Source organism: Castanea sativa, chromosome 6 (genome assembly GCF_040712315.1).
Source record: "Castanea sativa cultivar Marrone di Chiusa Pesio chromosome 6, ASM4071231v1".
NCBI lineage: Eukaryota > Viridiplantae > Streptophyta > Magnoliopsida > Fagales > Fagaceae > Castanea > Castanea sativa.
Window position 1 is genome coordinate 41,443,133 of NC_134018.1, and position 21,103 is coordinate 41,464,235.

Here is a 21,103-nt window from a genome sequence, read left to right on the forward strand (position 1 = left end):
CAAGATTTAAATGGTATACCCCAAGCTAGAGAAGAGAAGGTGAAAAAAATGAATTGAGATTCATTCAGATGCACCGAATGTAGTAGTAATAATAATAGTAAATGGGGATGAGGTAGGGTAGGGAGGGCCATGATCTGAAAAAAGTTCTTATAAAGAAGTAACTATGCCAGATAAGCTGAAAGCGAAAGCAACGTAAGCCTAACATCATGGTAGAAACGTCAGCACCAGCTTTTGTAAACATCTGCGTGGAATTTTCGTCTTGCTTTCCCATCAAATGATCTATCACCCCTCTTTCCTTACATCTTCCGTTAAATTACTTCTCCATTTCCTCATCATCTCATTCTGTAGCTCATATAAAAGAAACACACACACTCTTATCCCTTTCATATTCTCACCCTCCTCATCATCCCCACCAATACGCCAACACCAACTCCCAGTACACCTAGAGCTATAGCTAGTTAATTTTTTCATCTTCCAAACAAAACAAACAAACAAGATCATCAACTATCTAGATCCACAAGCATATACTATGGAAACTACTCATCCTTGGCCTGAATGTCCATCAACTACTCGGAACAAGGTGATCAAAGAGCTAGTTGAAGGCCGAGACTTTGCAACCCAGCTTAAGTCCATTCTCCACAAGCCCTTGGAAATAACTCGTGACCATGCCTCACCTTCACCCTCACCTCATGAACTTGTCTCGAAAATCTTGAGATCTTTCACTGAGACTCTTTCTGTACTCACTTCTTCTTGTGAGTCTGGTGAGGTAATTCATCAGAATCTGGCTGTTTCCCATGCTGATTCACATTGCGATGACCCCAGGTCTGATGACTCTGGCGAGAGTAGAAAGAGGCCAACTCCCAAGGATCGGAGAGGCTGTTATAAGAGAAGGTATAATTTTCTCCTATAATTAATTATATATATTATTACCGGCCACCACTCTTTTTAATTAAGTTTGACTAGTCTTATATATGAAGATTATAATTAAGGTCATATACATATTGTGGTACTCATCTTTTTCTTCAATTATGTGATCTAATACTTATAATATATAGTTAAACTGATCTGTATGGGAATTAATCATAACAATTGGGATGGCTTTAATCATGTGCTATATGCCTCACTTTTTAGCTGAATATACTTTTCTGTCAGAACTGTGAACTGACCCCCTTTCAATTTCAACTTTTTTTAAGGGTTTGGATTTAAGTGGCTATTTTTTATTAGCTTGAGAAATTGTACTCTTTTGAAACCATCTTAGTTTCAATGTGACATCAATTAGACATGGACTCCAATGGTTGTGTTTTGTTGTTTGCAGGAAGACCACCCAGACATGGACAACAGTCTCTCGCACAACGGATGACGATCATGCATGGAGAAAGTATGGCCAAAAGGAGATCCTCAATGCTAAACACCCAAGGTCTTTATTTATTCTTTTGTTCAAGGTTGCTCTTTTATTAATTAGAAGCTAGTTAATTAAGAAGAGGTAGCTAATTAATTGGATTTGTGAATATATAACAGGAGTTACTTCAGATGTACACGGAAGTACGACCAAGGGTGCCGAGCAACCAAACAAGTGCAGAGAATGGAAGAAGACCCACAAATGTATCAAATCACATACATAGGGATCCACACTTGCAAAGACACTCTAAAGGCACCGCAAATCATCATGGAACCTGATCCTTGGGAAACATATATTGTTAGTAATCCCCCAGACTCAATGTGGGGCAACGGCAAACAAGCTGATCATGATCGAGCCCTAAGCTCATCCACTACCCCAACAATAAAACAAGAATCTAAGGAAGAAGCGCTCAGTGATCTAACTGATAACCTCTCCTCCTTGGGTACTGATAATAATAATAGTTATTTGTGGACAGATTTTAAGGATTTTGATTTGGTGGAGTCTGCAATTATGTCCCCCAAGTTGGGGTCTGATAACGGAGACGTTGTGTCTACTATGTACTCCTGTACGGAGACGGCTTCTCATGGTTTGGACCTTTGTCATTTTGATGGTGATTTTAATTTTGATGATATATAGTTTTGAATAGTTCCTCTAGCCTAGGCGTCCATGTAAAAGTTAATGTAACGTTTTTTTATGTGTAATAAGATTTTCTGTATCATGTGACGTTTTTTTTGTAGTGTTACTTTCCCCGCTTGCAAGGAAATTATGATGTTTATAGTAAGTTTAAGTTTCCAGGAAAGTTGTGATTATATTTAATTTTTTTTGCGAGGTGGGAAGACAGAAGCTTACAGTATATTATTAATATCTAGAACATGGGCCCAGGAGATAATACCAAAGATTCAAAATCACCAAAATTTCCAAAGAGTTGTGGAAAAGTTGAAGGGGTGAGACGATCGAGTGGGGTCTGATAAGATGGAATCTGCTTTTTTTTCTCAAATAGCATGGAAAGACTTCATATTTGATCCTCTAGATGGTCCAAAAAATTTGTTTATCATGCACATGATACTTGAGGACTTTACCACACAATTTGATCATAACTTATCCCCAAAATCGCATCCTGGTTTTTCTAAGAAGTTACGTATGTAGTGTGAACGCAGAATTTCTCTACATCTACACATAAATATAGGGTTTAAATTTCTTGAAGTCTAAAAGGAATAGGACAAAAGGAGAGGCAGTGAGTGGGACAGTATTGTCGCCAAAAAGTGTAGTCCAAAGACAATGCGTATTTAAAGGGGAAAGTGGAAAGTGAAAAATTGAATTGGTGGAAGAATGAATGACGACAAATATGTAGGATAGGACCGTTAATACAATGTAAAAGTAAACAACAAAAATGAATTATGTCATGATTTGAAAGATCGAATCACTCGGCCCATGCATGCACTTGGCCAAATGATCCCAACTTCAATCTCGCATGTTATTTTGTGCCTCTTGTGTTGTGGTCAAGGAAATTCACACAAAAGGACCTATCAAACCTTTCATATTTATTCCCATATATAGTTAAGTCACACTCTTGTGAATAACAATGCACTACACATATAAATGTATTATAGTTTTATTGCAATTGCTCAATTCAGAATTCACCCTCGTCAGCCAAAATGCATGTCACCTCTTATAACTTTGATAAATTGTCATTTTAATTAATAAAGTTTAAAAATTTGTCATTTTAATCTACTAATTTTTGTTAACGTGGGTAGTGTTCATTGTTGTCCTTCCATCCATTGTGGCTAGTTTTTTTTGGTTAACCTTAAGATGATGTTGTTTCACATTTTTAACAATAAAAAATAAATTTAGATATTATTTTATTAACTTATTTAATGGACTAAAATGTCAATTTTTTAAAAATTAGAAGATTAAAATGACAATTTTTTTTTTAAAGTTGGAAGATTATAATGACAATTGATCAAAGTTAATGGACTAATATGACAAATTTTAAACTTAATGTACTAAAATAACAATTGATCAAATTAAAAGCTATAAAGTTTATTTTTGCCTATAAAGTTCTATAGAAACAAAAATACTTGTCTAATTGAAAAATTAGGACTTGCATGCATATCATGTCTAGCTATAGGCTATAGTAAACTTGTAGCAACACAAAAGTATAAAAGCCACATGAAAAATATAGTATATTAAAATGGTACAAAAGTTAGCAAATAATTAATTACATCCCTGAAAAACTCAATTAAGATTGACCTATCAAGAAGAAGTTGCCGGATAATAAATCTTTAGGATTGGTTACCTACTTTCTTTCCCAAGTATGGAGAAGGAAATCCATTTGCAGCAGTCAGTCTGGCAGGTATGCATACAAAGCTCATTGTAGAGTGTAGACCTCTTCCTATGTATGATCAATAACTATATATGTAATGTAAGGTGGACATTTATGACCAAAAAGTTTACACAAAGTGCGGTTCCAAAATTTTGATCTGCCCATACTTGAAGTTGCCGATAAATGGATGATTCAAATTTTATTACCTCTAAATATGCATGATCTTACTACCAAAAGTAAAAGGTGCAATAGGAAGAAATAAATCATAATCAGCTCCACAAAATTATTAAATTTCCTGTTAGTCCATCGATCAACCTTGTTTGTCACCTGGCTTCCATTTAACATCTTCGGGAGCTTGGAAGAGAAAATCCATGCTGTTGCTACTACTGCTGCCTGAGTTAAACATTACATCAGCCATATCTGCAACCGGGAATTCAACTTCTTTGCCACTTCGTGCGGTGGAAGGACCCGCACCACTACCACTACCACCACCACCAATAGCCATACCACTTCCTCCTCCTAGGCTGTCCATTGAGAGCCAACTGCCTAGAGGAACTGTACTAGATGGTAGAGGCTGGGAAGCTATAAATTGGGCAATGTCATGTGAAATTTGATCAGGTGGTGGTGGAATTGATGGTGCCGTGGATGACATGTGGCATGTGTGACTACCTCGATATGTCACTTCAAACATGTAGGGATCGTCATCCAGCCTCTGCACAAGTTTCTTGGCTGGGCATTGGTATAACTTCTGGTGGGTGCACCGAAAGTAGCCTCTGATGGAGACGGTCATCAACCAAAATACAAGTAAACGAATAAGAAATCAAAATTATAACAACCCTTAAGTTAGAAAAAGTCCAAAATTGAATATTCTCTCAGCGCCTCTATATTTATTATTTTGAGTAATGATTCTGTCTCATATGAAGGTAGGTTAACCCCACAAATGTGAGTTCTATCATTCTAATGGAATGATGCATTCAATGAATCTACCTCTTCCATGTGAGTGCAAGTTACACATGAAGGGAAAAAAGAAAGAAAGAAGAGAATTTAATATATCATAATTGATCTTAAATCTATAGGATTAAACTTCTAAGTGGTGTTTTTATATATTAAGACCACAATTAAAGTTTCTTCAAGTAGTACAAGTCAGTAGTAAGATTGTAAACAAATCGACCCAAGCCAAGCACTTAAATTTTATGTTTATTCATTTAATTAACAAACCGAGCTTAAGTTTATTAACAAACTAAATTACATATACAAGTTTAGTTTGTTTTCTAATCAGACAAGCTCAATTTTATTCATGAACTACTTGATCAACTTCCTTTTTTTTTTTTTTTTTTTTTTTTTGCATCTATTATAAAAAAAATAACTAAAATTTTTTACTTCTTCACTGGTCTATTAATATCACCATTGAATTATAAATAGCAATTTGATGTATTATACATTTATTTACAAATTTACACAATCTAATGCCATATCTATCTAACATACTGTATCAAAAAAGAAAAAAAGAAAAAAGAATGATATAGCGTAAGGTTCTTATAGACATGGACTTGCAGGATTCTTATAAATAAGAGTAAGGGAGAGCTAGTAAGATCTGTTTGTGAAATAAAAAAAGAGAGATCTCAAAATCAATGGAGAAACAATATTGACTCACATGTTTGAAGAGAAGTCCACATGGGAAAAAGAAAAAGAATTTTAAGAAATAAAAACAACATGATTAGGCAAAAATTTATAGACTTAAAGTTTTTAGATGAAGTAATATGCCTATGTTAAATTAAGACACCAGTTAAAAGATCTGGGTTTTTTTTTTTAATTTTTTAAAAACAGTTAAAAGTTTCTCCAACAAAAATTAAATAAAGCACGAATTAGTCTACAATTAACATAGATCGTTTTCCAATAAGTTGTCAACCTTAATTGGTTTGTAGAATGAGTCAATTTATGGCAGACCCATTCACATGAATTTGATCAAAGTCTTAAAGAGAGGTTAGAGTTAGAATAATTGCAATTGACAGTTTTACAAAATTTAATAAGAGACCTAATTAATTTCTAAGAAAATTCACCTATCTGATACTAGCTTTGAATGGATAGTCATATGCGTTGTAGCGTACGCATGGATCCGGTCAAAGTCCAAGAAGTAAGGAAGGGTTAAAGCTAGCATAATGAGAAGTCCAAATAGAAGCAAATTAAAAGCAAGCATCAATAGATTTGATAGTACTGTAGCGTTTTTGATCGAAGACCTTCCTTGTATCTTTCTAAGGACAATGCATTTATATTGAAAGTGTCAAACTAATAACAAGAATCAATGAATGCATAATCATAAATTTAATTTGCCTCTCACTGTAACTAATAACCATGATAATGATATATATATATATATATATATATATATATATATATATATATATATATATATATATATATATATATGGCAGTCATTACCTTGGGTGTTTTGAGCCAAGTATCTCTTTCTGGCCGTATTTCCTCCATGTAAAACCGTCTTCCGGTGGAATCTCAGTATTTCCAATTCGAGGTACAGGCACCGTCAATGTCCGTCTCTCTCCATCATCCCTCCTGTTTATTTAAAATCATAAAACATAACTATATATTAATATTGGTACCCTAAATGACAAGGTAATTAATTAAACATCTTAATCACTTAGCTATGTTTCATTAGTTCCAACAAAATCATGACTTTTCTTATAATATGTAACAAGAGCTATAATCAACTTGGTATATATGAAGAAGAAACTATGTCTAGGATATTGTGCATCTCTGACTAACTAGCTAGCTAGTGGTTTTTCCATTTTTAAGAAACAACTTCTTACTGTTTTACTTTCAAAACATTTTCATTTTGGTACTAATTATTTGCGTGTTTCCAAAGAAAGCGCAAAAGCAATAATCCATGGAATGGTTGTCTACTTTAGGTTTCTTCTTTTCCTTTTTGGCAAGTAAAGTTTACTTTTTGGTTTAGAGCCAGAGAGGAATGATTCCAAGTTGCCCATATTGAGAAGAAAATATTGTAACAGTACTGACCTAAATAAAAACTTGAATCACATACATTTGAATTAGATATTCCAAAGTTAAAAATATATCTCACCTTCTTCGCTGTCTTTGTGAGGATGAATTACCAGTACCAGAATCTGATACGTCAATTGGTGGAACCGGAAACTCTCCTCCTCCTATGCTCCTAGATCGTGCAGAAGCTTCCGCATGATCTCTTCCAGCTGCAACATGGACATCGGACCCCAATTTCTGCGTCCCAAATGGGTTCCTGCTTTGATCAGCTTGAAGTTGTAATTGAAATATGTCCATTGCCTGAGTGTAACTAGACCTTAGCCATCCCTGCAGATCAGCAGCTACTTCAATCTGAGTCTGTTGTGACTCCTGTGCTTGTCGGATTAGCATGTTCATGGGGGTGTGTGAAACGGGGTCTTGAAATTGAGTAGTGCATAGTCGTTCCTTTGCTGTATCGAAAACCTTTATGATTTCATCACAGGATGTTAAGAGCATGTTGTGCTGGTCTGTAAGGTTTGGTAGGTTTGCTTCAAGTTCTCTTGCTAACTTACACCCTTGACGGATTATAGATATTGGATTTGTCTCCTCCATGGTTTAATTTCTCTCTGCTTAATTTTTCTTTGGCTTAATTTGTCTTAGATTTGAACATATATAGTAGGAGGAAATTTAAATGGGGTTGATGTGAGCCTTTTGGTGGGCTTTGATGCCGTTATTCATACTAGGAGAGAAAGATTAAGGAAATTATTCCAAAGTTTATGAGTTTCTTTCACACGGTAGACCTTTACAATATAATAGAAGGAACTTGGAAAGATGACTTAGTCATGGTCCGCAAAGGATTTCAAACTTCTTCCTTAGTCTAGAGGAAGACCTTGCCCCATTGAATCCAAAACTTTTTGGACCTCTCGGAGAATTTTCTGAGGTTTGAAGTACGACCATGTTTTTTTTTTTTGTTTGCAAAATTGAAGAAGTATGACCATGCATTGCATATAAAAAATAAAAATAAAAATTGAAAGTTCGTTCTTGGTCCTTACTTTGAAGGTTTAGTGGGGGCTATAGATACATTATTCCATCATACATGTGTATTACAATTCCTACGGTAAATTGATTCAAACCTTTACCCTACGTCGTGGATCATGACCATGTGGTCTACCCTCATATGACAAAAAACGCCTATACCCACCATGGTCAAGATTCCATGGGGTCCCAATGTCCCATGCCACGTTAATTAACCTTCTTACTACTTGCATATGTTTACCGGAAATAAATAATTCTCTATTTGTACCAAACTTCTCTTTCAAATTTTTCTAGATGTTCTCTATAGATTTTAACAAGACGTATAATAGAAAGAATTCGAACATATATAGGTCACCCTTCTCGAATGGCTTAATTTATAGAGGGAAAGTTTGTGGAAATAGCCTATCGATGTCCATACATTGATCTCCCCAAAATGTAATATTATTGCAAGTAATTGATTAAAATACTCTAATAATGAAATTACATAAGAACTAAACACTTTGTTTCGATGATCTTATATTCATCTCAAAAAAGAAAAATTTACGATTTTTTAAGGCATTACATTTTTTTTTGTTAGGAATATATATATATTAGCCTATTAGCATAGACCCAAACCTAATTTTACTTTGTGCACAAGCTAAATCTCCTATTTGTACTAGAAGTCTATAAATCTAGGATTTATTGATTATTCTACTATATATACATATGTTATGGTTCATTATAATACAAAATTTATACTACACTTTAATATGTTATTGATGTAGCTCTTTAGGGTTTCCTCCGTGAATATAGACCATTAGGCTGAACCACATAACTCTCGTGTATTATTATATTTTATATTTTATGTTTTCGCTTCCACATTCATACTCGCATATTCAACATAGTGTATCAATGCTAATATTTAACTTAGTATTAGAGCCACCTTACTGTGGCCATGATTTTCTACCCTTATGGTGTATTTAAGAGCAATCTATGTCTTCTTCCATGTTTCTTTGATGCATTCATCTTTTTTAGCTTCCCACTATTGCTGTCAAAACTTTCCGATATAATCATGTTATTGTTAGAAGTCACATCAATACTATAAGACCATTACCTTCCTCAAACCACTGTCATAGAGCCAAACTTCATTCAAGGGATATTCTTAACCTTATCAAATCTCAAGGTTTCATCAAACTTCCATTTTGAGTTTGAGAAGGGGTGTTAAAGATATATTAGCCCATTAACATAGGTCCAAGTATAATTTTACTTTGTGTGCAAGTCAAGTCTCTTACCTGTACTAGAAATCTATTAGTCTAGGGTTTATTTTACTATATATACATATGTTATGGTTCATTATAACATAAGATTTATACTACACTCTAATATATTATTGATGTAGCACTTTAGAGTTTCCTCTGTGAACGTATGCTATTAGGTGAACCACGTAACCCTCGTGTATTATTATATTTTATACTTTATACTTTCGCCTCCGCATCTATATTAACATATTCAACATGGTATATCAGTGCTAATATTTAATTTATTTTATATTTTTAGATACTATTGTACTTTCACCTAATAAAAATTATTATTTGTTTAAATTTTATATTATAAAAAAGTCCATTCAAATGAATACTTAAAAAAGTGTATATGCTTATTGGTTAGCCGTTGAATGTGAACTCAAATAGCACTTTATTCCAATAATGGTGGGTGCAGCAATTTGAAGTGAATGACGACACAATCACAATTGAAAGGACTGACGACCTATTGCCTGTTAACGGGGAGGGCCCAACACACAGCCCATGCCCCGCTTTGGACAAAAACACCAAAAATTATAATATAATAATAATAAGCTTTGGATTTTTTTTCAAGCTTGACCCAATGGAACTTCGTGAATGCTCCCTTCCATACTCCATAACTTGGTACTTTCAATACGCACCACATTTTCAAGGAACCAACTTTGTTTGTATGATTACTGTTAAGAATATAATGTATATTGATGTACATTATGTGTGTATAGTCAATGTACAACAGAGAGTTTTATATACACTAAGTATGTGTGAAATACAAGTAATATGAATATACTATAAGTACAGTATACTAGATTAAACCCGATGGACTAGACTAGGTTAGACTAAACTATATACTAACATCTCCCCTCAAACTCGAGGTGGCAAGGAGGAAGTCAACTGGAGTTTGGATATAAGATCTCGAAGACAACCAAGCGCGTGAGTTTTGGTGAAGATATCAGCATGTTGGTCAACAGAGGAGATATAAAACAACTGGAGATTGCCTTTTTAAAGATTTTGCCGAGTGACATGGCAATCGATTTTAATGTGCTTGGTGCGTTCATGGAAGATATTGTTATGAGCAATGTAGATAACACTACGATTATCACAATAAAACGGAGTAGTAGTGGGCTATAAAGTATCCATGACAGCTAAGAGCCATCGAAACCAGACAAGCTCACAAGTCGTGTTGGCAAGGATGCAATACTTAGCCTTGGTACTAGAATGGGAAACCACATCCTGCTTCTTGCTACGCCAGACAAGAGAAGTACCCAACAAGAAACAAAAACCTATGATGGAGAATCGATCAGTTGGATCACCTGCCCAATCTGCATCTGAATAAGAATGGAGCTCAAGAGAAGACAGAGAGTAGTAGTGAAGACCATGATAAAGTGTACCATTGACGTATCGGAGAATTCGAAGAACAACAGCATAGTGGACAAAATGAGGGGCATCCATGAATTTACTAACCACATTTACGGCATGTGAAATATCCGGGCGAGTGACAGTGAGATAGATCAGACAACCAACCAACTGACGGTAACGAGTAGCATCTAATATAGGTTCATCATCCAAGGGTGTGAGTTTGGTATTGAATTCCAAGGGAGCGAAAACAAACCTATTGTCTGTGATATTGGCTTTGGAGAGAAGATTAGAAGCATATTTAGCTTGAGAAAGATAGTATCTATCAGAGGATGAGATAACCTCAAGCCCAAGAAAATAGCTAAGAATGCCCAGATCTTTCATCTTAAAATGTTGACTGAGGAAGTGCTGAAGAGAGAGGATACTTGTAGAGTCATCTCTAGTAATAATCATGTCATCAACATAAGGAAGAATAAAAGTGATACCAGAAGAGGATCTTCAGACGAAGAGAGCAGTGTCATGAGGACTCGAAGTGAAACCTTGCTGAGTAACAACTGAGCTAAACTTTTCAAACCAAACCCAAGGTGCCTGCTTAAGGCCATAAAAAGCACGGCGAAGATGAAAAACTTGACGGCCTGAGTGAGTATAACCAGGAAAGCATTCTTCACATCCATCTGATAAAGAGACCAATGGCAAATGGCGGCCACAACAATGAAACATCTAACGGATGTAAGACGAGCAACTAGAGCAAATGTTTCCTCATAGTCAATGCCATATTCCAAAGTAAAGCCCTTGGCAATTAGGTGAGCCTTGTATTGTTCAACAGATCCATTAGCCTTGGTCTTGATCTTGTAAACCTGCCTACAATCTACTACAGACTAGCCAGGAGGAAAATCAACCATATCCAGAGTGTATTTTTGTGAAGGGTATCTAGTTCTTTGGACGTAGCTTGTTGCCAAAAAGGGTCAGTATGACCCTTACGATAGGTGTGAGGCTCGTAGAGGGTGGCAAGAGCAAAAAAGCAGTGATAATCAGTGAGATAAGGAGGAGGAATTGGTTCTTGTTAATATTAGGTTAAAGTTTGACATTAGCATGCCGGTCATGATTACAAATTCGGGAATCGGGTTTGGGTCGTGACATATTTGTTTCATCTAAATAATAATTATAATAACTCGTGGATTAAAATAAATGGTATGTTTGGTTGACTATAATAGATACTGTAATGTAATAGTTATTTCTATGCAAGAACGGACTCAAGATTTTAAGCTAGTAGGGACCAAAGTATAAAGAAAAAAAAACTCTAAATAGACATTCATATAGAATTAAAAAATTATAAATACACAAAATCTAAATATATTAAGATGCAATCATCTACTAACAAAGACAAAAACAAAACAAAATAATGTTTTTTTTTAATACTAGGCTAGTTAGGATTTTTTTTTTTTTTTTTTGTTGTTGTTGAAGTTAGAGCATTCACAGTGGTGATACTAAAAATTTTAGTTTTTAGTACCTCAAAAAATTACTTTATCTATTTTATCGCCTCACTTTACAATACACCAAATATCAAATGTTCTATTTTTTTTTATCACTTCATTTAAAATAATATAAATAACTCATTAAAATAATAAGGAAGATAGAGAAATTGAGTTTTTTTTTTTTTGAAGGAAGAGATATAATCTTAATAAAATATTGTATTTTATTTTTAACAACTTGCTATAGTCAACTGGTATTTATACTAGTTTACTATAGTTGCAAAAAATTTAGCTTTAAATTCTCTAATAACACATGATTTTTTTTTTTGTTCTTTGATGGTAAAATAGATTTTTTTCCCCCTAAAATACAATCACCATTGTGAATGTTTTTATTGTTTTTATTAAATTTTTGGATTGAATAGTTGTTGTTTGAGTTATGTTAGCTAGACTGATTAGGGAAAAGGAGGGCCCAAATACAAAAATGAAATATAGAATGTCTTAAAAAAAAAAAAAAATTGGACCCAAGGGGGCCCGGGCCCCATAGGCCCCCACCTGTTTTCGTCCTTGTTCCTATGGTTTTTAAAATTTTTTTTTTTTATACAAGATAGAAATTTTACTCTAGTCTAATCTAAGTGTATATGTGTGTTAAGCTTTCTCTTGGACACTTGAATCCTGACATTTGCCCCCCACATACCACAAACATTTATACTTGTGAAGTGACCATTGCATCAAGGGTGTGTGGTGGTGTTCCTATTGTTTAACGATTCAGTAGTTTGATTATGTTTTTATTACAGATGAATAGTTATTTCTTATGAATAACTATTCTTTAAAATGAGGAATAACTATTCATCTTTAAAAAAAGTTGTAATTTCTATTCCTTAGTAGGTGTATTAATTTCTAAAATTAATATATTTTCAAATAAACAAATTTTCCATATGCGCATAACAATTATGAAAATAAAAAATCATAAAAATTTACTAATCTCACTTGTGGGGTACAGAAATCTAATGAGGAGATCATGACACGTGCCATAGTAGAGGCCGAGGAGGTCATTGTAGCTCTGAGGAGGTCACGCCCTTGGATGGTAAGGCCACTTTAGTGGCACTTTATTAGAGGAGGTCACAATGAAAAGAAGAAGCTTCGGGAAAGTGGCCAGTTCTGACTGAAGGGATGGTGGCTACCACCCCATTTAATACTTCCCACAAAACCTCCTAACCACATTTATGTGGAGAAGACCACTGAACAGTGCTGCCTTAATTGGCGCAACTCACAAAGAGTTTGGTAAGGAGTTTGATGGGACAAGTACTCAAGTGATAGCCTGAGCGACCAATAACTGGAAGACTAAGATCATTTAAAGGGGGTTATATAATGTGAGAGACCTTCCAAAGGAAAGGGATCGGAAAAAATGGTGGAAAAGGATACTGTAGCAACTTAGAATAGAAATTGTAACCCTGTCAGAAGGAATATATTCAATAACCATTCTCCTTGGAAAGTCTGAGGAGCGATTTTCTTTGCATATAGTTTAATTTTCTTTAATTTTTCTGTCTTCCTTGATCTATTGTGCGCGTTGATCCTTCAGTGGAAGTCCAGCCTTCAAGTTTACTCTTTACAAATTCATTATGATGGACTGTTTGGGCCCTAGTCTTGTTGCTATTTGGGCCTAGGATCCAAATCTAGCCCATACATCACTTTTTTAAATTAAATTTTTAAAAAATATTATTTTTGGGAAATATAATTATATGGATAAGATATTTCCTAAAATATATCTTAAGTTTGAATTAAAATACTTTTATTCCATTGCCTTTAGGGATCTATTATTATTGTCACCAAATAAATGAATAGTAATAAGTATTACATTACAACTTATATATATAAAAATTACATTACAATGTCTTGTATTTTTATTCATATGTAATTATTGTTATAGTCTCCCAATCGTGCCCAAAAAATTATCATGTGCATAAGTGGTTTAGTAGTAAGACGCACTTATGGCCTACTAAAATATGTGAGTTTGAAATTTGTGGATTCTAATAGTAGTAGACCCAAGTATTTGGGTTGGGCTTAGGTGGACCTAGACAATAACCACATTTGCAAACCTATTTTCTTTTTAAAGCAGTGTTTGGATAGCGTTTCACTTTTGGCACTTGTGTTTTCAGCTTTTTTTTTTTTATTTTTTTTACTGAGAAGTCCTCCATCACGTCTGTCAGTGGGTCCCGTGCATGAGACCCGCTACCACTTTGAACGTCCACACATTTCACCAGAATGGCACTGTTTATAGGTCCCGTGCATTGTTCATGAGACCCACAAACATCTTTTTTCACCAAAATTTTAATTAAAAATGAATTCTACGACACTATTTACACATTTAAAAATTATTTTATTACAGTGTTTTCATTTTTCAATTTTTAGCAAAATACATAGTATCTAAATGCACCCTAAATCTATTAAATAAATAGATATCCTAATGAATCTTTAGTCTACTGTGCTCTCTCTCTCTTCCAGTTCCTTGCACCATAGGACAAAAATTATCTTTCTATAACAATTTCAGAGAGAGTGAAAAGAAAGGCAAACATGGCGAACGTGATGGTGATGAAAGAGTGGTCTCGTCAGTCCCATCATTATTATTGTTGACAATCTCCCTGAAGTAGATGCGAAAACAAAGAAAGAAAAGCTTGAAGATGTTATTCATAGAATCTACAGTCAGATTGGTGTCACGAAGGAGAATGGCCTTTGCATGCCTGTTGATCCTCAGACTCAATCTACCTTAGGCTATTGCTTTATTGAGTTCAATACCCCTGAGGTACCTCTGTCTCTCTCTCCACTCATTGATGATATGAATTTAACCTTTGGATACTTATTATATAGTATATAGTATATAACAATGCAATTGGATTGTTGTTAGTTAAAGTTTTTGTTTTTTAGTGGGTTTCAGTTAGTTTAACTGGTAAAGTCTCTGATGGTTGTATAATAGATTTGAGGTTCAATCCCTGCCTACACCAAAGACTGATTAGTATCTTGCTCTGATGATAAAGAGCTATCATCAAGAGTGGATGCGATAAGTTGAAACTCTCTAAAAAAAAATTGTGTTTATATATGTATATATATATATATATATATATATATATATATATATATATATATATATATATTATGCCTGTTGCTTTTTATATTTTATAAGCACTTGCTTGCTATGGGTATTAATGTTTTTTTTTAGCTAAACACTATGGGTATTAATGTTGTTGTTGTTGTTGTGTCATAAATTAATACAGTGGGGTTTAAATTGTTTAATGCATATGAATTTCCTTTTTATTGTAGGAAGCTGAGCTTGCAAAGGAGAGAACTAATGGTACAAGTTGGACAAGCTGAGCTTGCGGTCAACATGTTAGATGATTTTGATACTTTCATGAACGTTTCAGATCAGTGGGCCCTTACTGAATTTAAGCCATATACTCCAGGGGTATCTCTTCAATCAAGCTGTTTCTTTCATGATTTCTATCTGTCGATCATTGTTCTTAAAATTCCAATTGAACTTGAATATGTTATTATCAGCTGCTTACTATGCCTACATGCATATATTATTCACTTCCCTAAAAACCATGCTTTGAATATCCAGCATTCACCGCTTCTTGATGCATTTACATATAATGATTTATTCTTTTTTCTATTTTCTACATTATTCTCATGCTTCCTTTCCTCTCCTTTTTCCATCCTCCACACAAATCATATCAAACACCACTTTTTGGACTATAAAAACAAAAGGCAAAGGACAATAGTTCCCTCGCAAAAGAGCAATGGGGAACAGATGATGAACATATTCACTACTATGTTCACACGTGCAACCCCAATCCGCTATGGTAACATATTTAATATGGGTTTTCTGAAAAAGCAACTTTATATGCAAAAAAAAAAAGAAAAAAAAGAGAGGAAAAGATGAAATTCTATGATCAGATTCCCCCATCCTCTTTAGAATCCAAATAAGAAAAACATACAAGTATCTTTGTCCTTAGCTACTAAAAGCAATATTTTTTGGTAAGTTACACAACACCACACATCAAGTTAAAACTAAATTGTGTATTTAAACTGCCATTTTATCGCTGGTATTTTTGATGCAATGCAAGAGAACTTGTTAGAGAACCCTTTTTATTTAAAATATATAACATTTTATTTGTAGCTCATATTTCTACAATTCATATAAATTAGATCTAAAATAAATCAAAGTTTATTATAATTTGCGTAAAGGTACCTTCTTTGCACTTTTTAATGTGTAATAGGTATGCTTTTAGATTTGTTCACTGTTGACCAAGTAGATTGTTTATGTTGTTCCTAATGTCCTGTGAACAACCCTCTCCCAGCTAGTCGTTTATGGAGAAGGTGTAGAGGGGTTTTCTTTGGGTCAGATTGGGGGACGAATTTAAGTATCACCTTGTGAATTGGAAGACTGTGTGCACCCAGATTAGACAGGAAGGATTTAGAGTGAGGTAGATGGGTTGGTTTAACCAAGCTCTGTTGTGAAAGTGGTTATGGCAATTTGTTACAGTAAAGAGTGCTCTCTGGAGGTAGGCAATTATGGTTGTGATTGGGCCTGGTGGTGTTTGAAGGAGGCTGGAGGTGGCTATGGAGTGTGCTTTTGGAAGTATATTCGAGCGGGTTGGCACTGGTTTTCCAGGTCTATTTCGTTTACCGAGGGAAAAGGGGCTAATGTTTGTTTTTGGCTTGATTGGTGGTGCAGAGTTGGGGTTCTAAAGGATCTTTCCCTTTTCTGTTTAGCATTGCTCAGGATTAGGTGGCTACTGTGGCATATTATTTGTGTTGGCAGGATGGGTCCATGTTTTGTCTTGTATACCGAGGTCTTTTTTAATAAAATATTAGTATTCATCAGAAAATTTCATGCGAACAAATTCCCTCTCTATCTGCACTATTTATCTATTTTTTCCCTTTAAAAGTCTATTATGATCTATATGCTCTTGCGTCATTGCAGGAAAATCTTCAACAATGGCTGACTGATGAAAAAGCTCATGATCAGTTTGTGATTCGTGCTAGTTCAGATACAGAGGTTTTATGGAATGATGCAATGCAGCTGAAGGCTGAGCCTGTTTTTAAGAGTAGAATATATATACCTAAATCTGAATATCCTGATACTATTACATAATACTGTTGATTATGTATTGTTGGGAGGATATCTCTCTCTTTCCTGTGATAGTTTCATACTAAAGCTTAGTGTGGCATACTTCTACTTCCAACAATTAATGAACTTCTGCTCACTGCTGGAACATTATTAATTGAAAATTTATAAATTGGTCAATTTATACTCTATTCTCTATGTCACTTTGATGAATGGTCCTATTTGTTTTCCTTTACAGTTCTGGACTGAAAGTTTTGTGTAGTGGTCCCCACTGTGGACTTACTTGGCGACACTTCATAGGCAAGGTGCCAGTACCTTCAATCCTCTTATGCGTTATGCTCATCCTCAGGTTGAATTTCGTTTTTGGTTTCTCATTGTGTAACATTTTCCCCTTGATATTTAATTTAATTGATATTAACTGCAGGTTAAACCGATTGATTTTTCCCCTGGCGAGAAATATTTAGTAACCTATAGCAGCCACGAACCAAGTAATCCTTGTGGAGCAAATGTGAGTTTTTCTACTTTGCCAGTCATTACTTAACTGTAAATTCATTGGGCCCGGAAATATTGATAATGTGAATTTATATTTTACAGGGTTGTGATAAATATTTTTGTATGTGAGAACTGGAAAACTGATGAGATCGGGTTTCAAGGGAAGTGCTGATGACTTTGGTGTTGGAGGAACTGGCGGTGTTAAAGGGGTGTCATGGCCTGTTTTCACTTTTCAAGTGAGTTTCTTTGCTTTCACTCTACATACCTGGTGATAACTCCTTCTCCAACACCCCCCCCCCCCCCCCCCCCCAAAATACCTTCTCTTCCTGCATATGACTACTTTCAATATCATTCCTTAGTCTAATGGATTAATAGCTTTTTTTTTCTTTCCCCAGATGGGCGGGGGATAAAGAGGACAAATATTTTGCCAGAATTGGGAAAAACACTATATCTGTATATGAAACAGAAACCTTTTCACTTGTTGACAAGAAATCCTTGAAGGTTGAAAATGTGATGGATTTCAGTTGGTCACCTACTGATCCAATTTTTGCTCTCTTTGTTCCTGAACTGGGGGACCATCCTGCTAGGGTGAGCGTTGTTGTTTAATAAGGATATGATATTTTATTTACAAGTTGTGCCTTCTCTTCTCTCAAATGTATGAATTAAGTTACATTAATGTTAATTCATCCAAATGATTCTCAGGTGAGTCTTATGAAAATCCCAAGTAAGGATGAGTTAAGGCAGAAGAATCTTTTAAGTGTTAGTGAATGCAAAATGTACTGGCAAATCTAGCTGTTAAGGTTGATCAATATACAAAAACGAAAAAAAGCACATACACACGTTTTAAGCTTTTTCGTATAAGAGAACGGGATATCCCCATTGAGGTTTTTGAGCTTGATAATAAGAACGATAAGACTATTGCCTTCGCATGGGAGCCAATAGGTCACAGGTTTGCTGTTATCCATGGTGATAATCCAAGTCCCAATATAAGTTTCTACTCAATGCGCTCTGTAAACAATACAGACAAGGTCAAAAAGCTCTATACTTTGAAAGGGAAGCAGGCAAATACTCTTTTCTGGTCACCTGCTGGTCGCTTCATTATGCTTGTGGGATCAAAGGGTTTCAATGGGGAAACTTGCGGGATTAATGGGTTTTAGTGGGCAGTTGGAGTTTTATGATGTTGATGAACTTGAAACAATGGCAACAGCTGAGCATTTTATGGCAACAGATATTGAATGGGATCCTATTGGAAGGTAATTTTGTGGTTTAATTGTTGGGCTATATTCAAATCAAAGTTCACTGCACAACTGCTATATTCATTTCATGGTTAAGATATATACCTGCATTGAATTAGTTGGAAGGAAATCCAGCAGATTTTTTTTTTCTTTTCCTTGTAATCTTGGTTGTAACATTTGACCTTTTTGCATCTATTAGGTATGTTGGAACTGCAGTGACTTCAGTACATGAGATGGAAAATGGTTTCAACATCTGGTCCTTCAATGGCAAGCTACTTCATAGGATCTCGAAGGATCATTTCTTTCAGGTAATCTTGCCAATATTCCATGGTTTTTAACTATGTCTTGTATATACACGAACTCAATTTGCCTTCTCTATTACATGTGAAATTATTTGCTGTATACTTGTTCTCATACTGTTTTTGACAGTTATTGTAGCGCCCAAGACCACCGTCAGTATTGAGTCCTGAGAAAGAGGAAGAGATTGCTAAGAACTTAAAGAAGTACAATATGAAGTATAAGGTAGAGGACCAGGATGTTTCAATGCTATTGAGTGAGCAAGATCGTGATATGCGGAGATGTTGAAGGATGACTGGGACAAATGGGTCAATGAGTGGAAGCATTTGCACGAAGTAGAAAAACTGGAGAGGCTGGAACTCAGGGATGGAGAAGCCAGCGATGAAGAGGAGTATGAAGCAAAAGAAGTTGACGTTGAGGAGATATTGGATGTTTCCGAGGACGTCCTTTCGTTTGAGGAGTAATATTAGTGACAATTGGCAAAAGGGCTTTATTAGAACCCTCAATTTAAAGCACAATTCTTGCTCTTTCAGCTTAATGAAATTGCATTTGGTTTGAAAAAGTGTAGAATTTGGTACACAGTTAAATAATTTTTTATTTGGATGATTATAATAAACAAAAATATACATTTACAATAAATATGGTAGGTGGATTTCCCTAATAAAAATTCCTAGTTATCCCATGTGGTTAGGTTCTTACCAGGTCCACCGAGCTTTGAAACAAATGTATCAACTAAAAGCCCTGGGCCCTGACGGTATGCCACTCCTTTTCTTCCAACATTTTTTGTCTTTGGTAGGTAGCACCGTCACTAAAACAGTTTTGGATTTCTTGAACTTGGGCATCTCTCCCCCAAAGTTTAATGAAACCCATATTGTTTTGATTCCTAAAATAAAAAATCCTACGTGGGTGATTGAATTTAGACCAATTAGTTTATGTAATGTGATTTACAAATTGGCTTCAAAAACCTTGGCGAATAGGCTAAAGAAAATTCTACCTTTGGTCATTAGTGACTCTCAAAGTGCTTTTGTGAATGGGAGGTTAATCATTGATAATGTCTTAATTGCATTTGAAACAATGCATCACATTAATCAAAGGAAAGGGGGATTGAAAGGAGAGATGGCTCTGAAACTTGATATGAGTAAGGCGTTGAATAGGGTGAAATGGATTTGTCCCGAAAAAATTATGGATAAATTGGGTTTCCATCCTAGCTTAGTGTATTTCGTCAGTCACCTATGCCATTAGAATCAATGGCAAGCCAAGTAAGCTAATCACCCCTTCGCGAGGCCTCTGCCAAGGTGACCCCCTATCTCCCTACTTATTTTTATTATGTGCCGAAGGCCTTTTAGCTTTAATAAAAAATGCAGTATTAGTAGGGATGATGGAGGGTGTTGCTATCTGTCGGGGTGGTTCGAGTATCTCTCATTTATTCTTTGCAGACGATAGTATCATCTTTTGTAAAGCTACCATGGAGGAGTGTGATGCCTTAGAACAAGTCCTGCACACTTATGAACACACTTCGGGCCAGCAACTTAATCGAACAAAAATATTGCTTTTTTTTTCCCAGCCCCAACACAGTTGAAATCATCCAAGAAGAGATTAAATCCAGATTTAGGTCTTAGGTCATTAAACAACACAAGAAGTATTTGGGTCTCCCATCGTTGGTTGGAAGGAATAAAAAGCATACGTTCCGAGAAATAAAGGAGAAATTGGCAAAAAGGTTAGCGGGATGGAAGGAAAAGCTCTTGTCAAAGGATGGAAAAGAAGTGTTGATAAAAGCTGTCGCCCAGGCTATTCCTACGTACTCTATGAGTTGTTTCAAGATCCCCGATTCTCTATGTAATAAGATGACTAGTTTAATTAGGAAATTTTGGTGGGGCTAGTGTGGTGAGGAGCGTAAGATGGCATGGATTAGCTAGGATAAGTTGTGTGCCCCCCAAATCATGTGGTGGTATGGGGTTTAAGCAACTAAAACAGTTTAACTTTGTGCTATTGGCTAAACAAGGGTGGAGGTTGCAGCTGGGTCGTGAATCTTTGGTGAATAAAGTTTTCAAGGCCAGATATTTCCCTCATTGTGATTTTGTGCAAGCTGGAATAGGGTCTAATC

General features: G+C 35.2%; 2 protein-coding genes and 1 pseudogene across 2 annotated transcripts; 2 read left to right on the forward strand and 1 right to left on the reverse strand.

The window, feature by feature from the left end:
* Nucleotides 1-334: 334 nt before the first annotated feature.
* Nucleotides 335-2,131, forward strand: LOC142638441 (WRKY DNA-binding transcription factor 70). The gene is made up of 3 exons (XM_075812475.1): nucleotides 335-891; nucleotides 1,316-1,417; nucleotides 1,519-2,131. The coding sequence occupies exons 1-3, from the start codon at nucleotides 530-532 to the stop codon at nucleotides 2,033-2,035; spliced, it is 981 nt and encodes a 326-aa protein (XP_075668590.1). The 5' UTR covers nucleotides 335-529; the 3' UTR covers nucleotides 2,036-2,131.
* A 1,437-nt stretch (nucleotides 2,132-3,568) lies between these two features.
* On the reverse strand, nucleotides 3,569-7,340 carry LOC142641380 (WRKY transcription factor 55). The gene is made up of 3 exons (XM_075815801.1): nucleotides 6,820-7,340; nucleotides 6,162-6,293; nucleotides 3,569-4,495 (listed from the first exon to the last, which is right to left on the reverse strand). Exons 1-3 carry the CDS (start codon nucleotides 7,326-7,328, stop codon nucleotides 4,033-4,035), a joined length of 1,104 nt encoding a protein of 367 aa, XP_075671916.1. The 5' UTR covers nucleotides 7,329-7,340; the 3' UTR covers nucleotides 3,569-4,032.
* Nucleotides 7,341-12,871: 5,531 nt separating this feature from the next.
* On the forward strand, nucleotides 12,872-19,478 carry LOC142639977 (eukaryotic translation initiation factor 3 subunit B-like; annotated as a pseudogene).
* The last annotated feature ends 1,625 nt before the right edge of the window (nucleotides 19,479-21,103 follow it).